This window comes from Oncorhynchus tshawytscha, linkage group LG31 (genome assembly GCF_018296145.1).
Source record: "Oncorhynchus tshawytscha isolate Ot180627B linkage group LG31, Otsh_v2.0, whole genome shotgun sequence".
In the NCBI taxonomy this organism is placed as follows: domain Eukaryota; kingdom Metazoa; phylum Chordata; class Actinopteri; order Salmoniformes; family Salmonidae; genus Oncorhynchus; species Oncorhynchus tshawytscha.
Window position 1 is genome coordinate 30,563,775 of NC_056459.1, and position 7,500 is coordinate 30,571,274.

General features: G+C 46.0%; 1 protein-coding gene across 33 annotated transcripts in view; it reads left to right on the forward strand.

Moving 5' to 3' along the window:
* Positions 1–7,500, forward strand: part of LOC112239559 (CLIP-associating protein 2) — a 129,020-nt gene that overhangs the window by 59,574 nt on the left and 61,946 nt on the right. For 31 of the 33 annotated variants that reach the window (XM_042310362.1, XM_042310328.1, XM_042310329.1 and 28 more), the window contains one exon: positions 6,949–7,086. In XM_042310362.1, coding sequence (XP_042166296.1) covers positions 6,949–7,086 — 138 coding nt within the window. Of the gene's footprint in view, positions 1–4,499; positions 4,549–6,948; positions 7,087–7,500 lie in introns of those variants that run through there. The other 2 variants (XM_042310360.1, XM_042310363.1) reach the window with 1 other exon arrangement.

Consider the following 7,500-nt stretch of genomic DNA (forward strand, 5'->3'; position numbering starts at 1 on the left):
GTTTAATGGCTGTTTAATGACTGTTTAATGGCTGTTTAATGGCTGTTTAATGACTGTTTAATGACTGTTTAATGGCTGTTTAATGGCTGTTTAATGGCTGTTTAATGACTGTTTAATGGCTGTTTAATGGCTGTTTAATGCTGTTTAATGGCTGTTTAATGGCTGTTTAATGGCTGTTTAATGACTGTTTAATGGCTGTTTAATGACTGTTTAATGGCTGTTTAATGACTGTTTAATGGCTGTTTAATGGCTGTTTAATGGCTGTTTAATGGCTGTTTAATGGCTGTTTAATGACTGTTTAATGGCTGTTTAATGGCTGTTTAATGACTGTTTAATGGCTGTTTAATGGCTGTTTAATGGCTGTTTAATGGCTGTTTAATGGCTGTTTAATGGCTGTTTAATGGCTGTTTAATGGCTGTTTAATGACTGTTTAATGGCTGTTTAATGGCTGTTTAATGGCTGTTTAATGACTGTTTAATGACTGTTTAATGGCTGTTTAATGGCTGTTTAATGGCTGTTTAATGACTGTTTAATGGCTGTTTAATGGCTGTTTAATGGCTGTTTAATGACTGTTTAATGGCTGTTTAATGACTGTTTAATGGCTGTTTAATGGCTGTTTAATGGCTGTTTAATGGCTGTTTAATGGCTGTTTAATGACTGTTTAATGGCTGTTTAATGGCTGTTTAATGGCTGTTTAATGGCTGTTTAATGACTGTTTAATGGCTGTTTAATGGCTGTTTAATGACTGTTTAATGACTGTTTAATGGCTGTTTAATGCCAAAAATATGGTATTAAATACATGTACACATTTTTTACTATGATCTTTCTTACCGTAATTTCCGGACTATAAGCCGCTACTTTTTTCCTACGCTTTGAACCTCGCGGTTTATACAATGACGCGGCTAATTTATGGATTTTTCCCACTTTCGCAAGATTCATGCCGCCAAAAAACAGAGCACCCGTCACATAATGTGACGTAAATGGAGCGCGCTCAAACTTCCCATCCTTCTGATTACGGTAGTCATTTTGTCACCCTCATCATGGCAAAGACACGGAGAAATGCATATGATGCAGCTTTCAAGTTGAAGGCGATCGATCTGGCTGTTGGAAAAGGAAATAGAGCTGCTGCACGGGAGCTTGGCCTTAATGAGTCGATGATAAGACGTTGGAAACAGCAGCGTGAGGAACTGACTCAGTGCAAAAAGACAACAAAAGCTTTCAGAGGGAAGAAAAGCAGATGGTCCGAACTAGAAAATGAGCTTGAAGACTGGGTCAACACACAGAGAGCAGACGGCCGAGGTGTTTCAACTGTGCAGATCCGACTGAAAGCCAAAACAATCGCCACCACAATGAAGTTTGAGGATTTTAGAGGTGGACCATCGTGGTGTCTATGATTTATGAGACATAAAGGCCTGTGCATCAGGGTACGGATGAGTCTGTGTCAGCAGCTCCCTCCCTCCCACGAGGAAAAAGTTACAAACTTCCTCAAATTCACTGATGCAAAGATAGAGGAGCATTCCATCGGCCCGCACGACATCATAAATATGGATGAGGTTCCTCTGACGTTTGACCTGCCTCTCACTCGGACTGTCAACAGGAAAGGCGAATCATCCGTCACGCTGAAAACAACTGGGCATGAAAAAACGCACTTCCTGTGTTCTGAGCTGCACGGCATCGGGAGAAAAACGCACTTCCTGTGTTCTGAGCTGCACGGCATCGGGAGAAAAGATTCCACCGATGTTGATTTTTAAACGCATGACGATGCCAAAAGAGAAATTCCCAGAGCAATTGTTGTGAAAGACAACCAGAAAGGATGGATGATGGAAGGCCTAAGGCATGAATGGCATACGGAGGGTTACGGCAAGCGACTGGGAGGATTCTTTCACAAGAACAAGGCATTGCTCGTGTTGGACAGCATGAGGGCCCACATAACAGATTCTGTGAAAGAAGCCGTCAAGAGGACAAACTCAATTCCAGCTGTGATTCCTGGGGGCACAACAAAGTATTTGCAGCCACTGGACATCAGTGTAAATCGTGCATTTAAGGTGGCGCTCCGTGTTCAGTGGGAGGCTTGGATGACAAGTGGGGAGAAATCCTTCACTAAAACGGGCCGCATGCGAAGAGCATCTTATGGTCAAGTCTGCCAGTGGGTCCTGACAGCGGGGAGCATTGTCAAAAAATCCACTATCATCAACGGGTTTGGAAAGGCTGGACTGCTGCGTGTTGAAGGGGGCAGCATGAGCTCAGCGGGGAATTTGCCTCCGGATGAAAGTGACGAGAGCGACAATGAAAACGATCCAACATCGGATGAAGCAATTCTGAGGCTATTCAACTCCGACACCGAAGGAGAAGACTTCAGTGGTTTCAGTGCACAGGAGGAGGAAGATAGTGACCAATGACTTTCTTGGTAGGCTACTGTTTACTGCTATTTTTTTAAATGTTTGTTACAAGCCGTGTTTTGTTTAAAGGCTGTGTAAAGTTAATTTGTTTCAATGTACCGGTAGGCACCTGCGGCTTATAGACATGTGCGGCTTATTTATGTACAAAAATACATTTTTTTTTTTTAAATCAGTTGGTGCGGTTTATATTCAGGTGCGCTTAATAGTCCAGAAATGACGGTACATCGCTCAGTAATAATAATAGTAATAGGGGAGACATTTCAGAACAAACTTTCTTTTGATATGTTTTGGTGCCATCTGTTCCATGTGGTCAATCTGTTATTCAATGTGTTTGTGTGGGCTAATTGCCGAAAAAAGGCCCCAAAATAAATGTTTAATCAAATACATATTTTATAGTACCAGTCCAGAGTTTGGCCACGCCTACTCACCCCAGGGTGTTAATCAAATACATATTTTACAGTACCAGTCCAGAGTTTGGCCACGCCTACTCACTCCAGGGTGTTAATCAAATACATATTTTACAGTACCAGTCCAGAGTTTGGCCATGCCTACTCACCCCAGGGTGTTAATCAAATACATATTTTATAGTACCAGTCCAGAGTTTGGCCACGCCTACTCACCCCAGGGTGTTAATCAAATACATATTTTACAGTACCAGTCCAGAGTTTGGCCACGCCTACTCACCCCAGGGTGTTAATCAAATACATATTTTACAGTACCAGTCCAGAGTTTGGCCACGCCTACTCACCCCAGGGTGTTAATCAAATACATATTTTACAGTACCAGTCCAGAGTTTGGCCACGCCTACTCACCCCAGGGTGTTTCTTTATTTGACTGTTCTCTACATTGTAGAATAATAGTGAAGACATCAAAACTATGAAATAACACATATGGAATCATGTAGTAACCCCAAAAAGTGTTAAACAAATCAAAATATATTTTATATTTGAGATTCTTTAAAGTAAGCCACCCTTTGCCTTGACAGCTTTGTACACTCTCTGTCCTGAGCTGGAACACACTCTCTGTCCTGAGCTGGAACACACTCTCTGTCCTGAGCTGGAACACACTCTCTGTCCTGAGCTGGAACACACTCTCTGTCCTGAGCTGGACACTCTCTCTGTCCTGAGCTGGAACACACTCTCTGTCCTGAGCTGGAACACACTCTCTGTCCTGAGCTGGAACACACTCTCTGTCCTGAGCTGGAACACTCTCTCTGTCCTGAGCTGGGACACTCTCTCTGTCCTGAGCTGGAACACTCTCTCTGTCCTGAGCTGGAACACTCTCTCTGTCCTGAGCTGGAACACTCTCTCTGTCCTGAGCTGGAACACACTCTCTGTCCTGAGCTGGAACACTCTCTCTGTCCTGAGCTGGAACACTCTCTGTCTGTCCTGAGCTGGAACACTCTCTCTGTCCTGAGCTGGAACACTCTCTCTGTCCTGAGCTGGTGTTTTTAAAGATCAGGTCTCAGCTGGAGTGGTGTGCCCCCCCTCACCCCACACACTCCTCCCCTCGGTCTCCTCTCCCTCCTGATCTGATCTCTACACCACCACGACCCACTCAGCCTTTTGTTCTCTGTGTGTGTGGAGGTCTTAGTTCTATGGATATCACAATATGTGAAATATGATTAGGCACTTTGTAGTGTGTGTGTGTGAAGTTATCATTTCCTCTGTGTGTGTGTGTGTGTGTGTGTGTGTGTGTGTGTGTGTGTGTGTGTGTGTGTGTGTGTGTGTGTATTGATGGTAATGAGCTTAGGTTAGCTGCTGTGAGGGAGGCTAGAGAAACCATGTTCGTTTTTCAGGGGCTTCACTTACACACACACACACACACACACCCCTTCCTCCGCACTGGCTGCTACAGCATGATGTCGTCGCTGCGCTGATTGGCTGCCTGGCCGCAGAGGGAAGGTGGGGAGAAGAGCGAGAGAGGAAGAGAGAGCGAGAGAGGAAGGGAGAGAGCGAGAGAAAATGCCATCAATGATATGAGTGGAGGGTTTTTTGGATGGCAGTAAGGTGTGCGTAGATCTGTTTTGAGGGGTGTGTTTATGGGGTGGGGGGGTGTGTTGGGGTACGGGTCTGAGAAGAAGGTGGCGCCCCAAAACCACGCCCTACTGGAGGTATGCGGCGCCTCATCTGCAAACGCATCTGTGACTGTGAGTGCAGGGCTGGGCACTCTGGGTGTTTCTGAAAGAGCATACATTAGTGCTGGGTTCATTTTGTGTGAATAAAGGCTGGGTTGGTTGTGTTTGATGGGTTGGTTGTGCTTGATGGTGTGGGTTATTTGGGTGTGTTTGATGGTGTGGGTTATTTGGGTGTGTTTGATGGTGTGGGTTATTTGGGTGTGTTTGATGGTGTGGGTTATTTGGGTGTGTTTGATGGTGTGGGTTATTTGGGTGTGTTTGATGGTGTGGGTTATTTGGGTGTGTTTGATGGTGTGGGTTATTTGGGTGTGTTTGATGGTGTGGGTTATTTGGGTGTGTTTGATGGTGTGGGTTATTTGGGTGTGTTTGATGGTGTGGGTTATTTGGGTGTGTTTGGATGATGGTGGTTATTTGGGTTTTTGATGGTGTGGGTTGTTTAGGTGATGATGATGGTGGGGGTTGGCTGGCTGGGTGGGTGTGTTTAGATGATGATGATGATGGTGGGGGCTGGCTGGCTGGCTGGGTGTGTTTAGATGATGATGATGATGGTGGGGGCTGGCTGGCTGGGTGTGTTTAGATGATGATGATGATGGTGGGGGCTGGCTGGCTGTGGGTGTGTTTAGATGATGATGATGGTGGTGGGGGCTGGCTGGCTGGGTGTGTTTAGATGATGATGATGATGGTGGGGGCTGGCTGGCTGGGTGTGTTTAGATGATGATGATGATGGTGGGGGCTGGCTGGCTGGCTGGGTGTGTTTAGATGATGATGATGATGGTGGGGGCTGGCTGGCTGGGTGTGTTTAGATGATGATGATGATGGTGGGGGGCTGGCTGGCTGGGTGTGTTTAGATGATGATGATGATGGTGGGGGCTGGCTGGCTGGGTGGGTGTGTTTAGATGATGATGATGGTGGTGGGGGCTGGCTGGCTGGGTGGGTGTGTTTAGATGATGATGATGGTGGGGGCTGGCTGGGGGTCATGTTAGATGATGATGATTTTTTTTTTTCATGGTGGGGGAAAAAAACTAAATGGCTGGGTGGGTGTGTTTAGATATGAAATGATGGTGGTGGGGGGCTGGCTGGGTCTGTGTTTAGAAACCATGAAGGTGGTGGGGGGCTGGCTTTTTGGGTGTGTTTAGATGATGATGATGGTGGTGGGGGCTGGCATGGGTGGGTCACCAGATGATGACTGATGGTGGGGGCTGGCTTTTGTTCCAGATGTGTTTTGGTTGTACCAGGGTCATGTTAATGCTCCGGACTGCATAAATGCTAAATAAACTACAAGCAAAACATTTGAAAATGTATCTGGCTACATTCTTTCAGAGATAAACCTGGCCATGCATCGTTTCTGCAAAAAGGACCTTGCTTTCTTTGTTGTAAAGCTCATTTTCTTGGCTGCTTGGCTGATAGTTGCACTTCTGTTGTCATCTGATTAATGATTTTCTGCCAAAAGTGTTGCACAAATGTATTTTGATATTTTGATATGAAACGCAGGTGAAATGTTTCAAAATGCATATTTTTCGATGTTCTGCATTTTGACAACGTGTGGGTCCGGGCCCAAACCGGTCCGTGCATCACTACCAGTATATAGTAAAATACAGTATACCACCCACCTCTAATTCACTGTTAGTGATGGTTGTGCCGCTGGGTGTGTGCATGTGTGTTGGAGAGGGAGAGTATTGGCTGTGTGAGATGCTGTCACTGTTTCTATTGTTTACTATTGATGACTGATCAACACTGACTCTGCTCTTTTCTTCAGCCAAGATCCCACCCCACCCCCTCCTCTCCCCCTTCCTCATCTCTCCTCCCCCTTCCTCATCTCTCCTCCCCCTTCCTCATCTCTCCTCCCCCCTTCCTCATCTCTCCCCCCCTTCCTCATCTCTCCTCCCCCTTCCTCATCTCTCCTCCCCCTTCCTCATCTCTCCTCCCCCTTCCTCATCTCTCCCCCCTTCCTCATCTCTCCTCCCCTCATCTTCCTCATCTCTCCCCCCCCTTCCTCATCTCTCCTCCCCCTTCCTCATCTCTCCCCCTTCCTCATCTCTCCCCCTTCCTCATCTCTCCCCCTTCCTCATCTCTCCCCCCCTTCCTCCTCTCCTCCCCCTTCCTCATCTCTCCTCCCCCTTCCTCATCTCTCCTCCCCCCCCCTTCCTTATCTCTCCTCCCCCTTCCTTATCTCTCCTCCCCCTTCCTCATCTCTCCTCCCCCTTCCTCATCTCTCCTCCCCCCCTTCCTCATCTCTCCTCCCCCCCTTCCTCATCTTCTTTCTTTCACTACTTTAGGGAAATAGTAGAAGTACGATTAGAATGTTGCTTATCTCTCTATCCATTTCTCTCTCTCTCTCTCCATTTCTCTCTCTCTATCCATTTCTATCTCTCTATCCATTTCTATCTCTCTCTCCATTTCTCTTTTTCTCAGACCGTAGTTTTGAGGATGATGCAGACAGTGCAGATGGGAACCGTGCTCAGGCTGCCTTCAAGGTCCCCAAGGTCCCCAAGAAGTCGGCAGAGTCCTCGGCTGCACGAAGATCCAACACTACGGGTTCCAAGATCGGAGGTAAGAGGCGGGATCCTGTTTACATGGAAGTCCAGCCTTGTTTACCTCTTAGAAAGACATTGATACGTCATTGGTAGCATTAACTCGGGATTACTCGCACTGTAATAAAATTAACATTTTGCAAATAAAGTTCCTTCAATTTAATTTCATATCATTTAGTCTCTTTGATTAATTTCGTTTTGATGACTAAAACACGACTGCTGAGACGTCCGATATAAAACACTAACTTTATTCATCACATACCCTGTGACCCTGTGACCCTTTAACCCTGTGACCCTGAGCTGGGTAATGGCCAGATCAAATTAAATACCTTTTTATTAGTCACGTGCCGAATACAACAGTTACAGTGAAATGCTTACTTACAGGCCCTTAACCAACAATGCAGTTAAAAAATATATATACGAGTAAGAAATA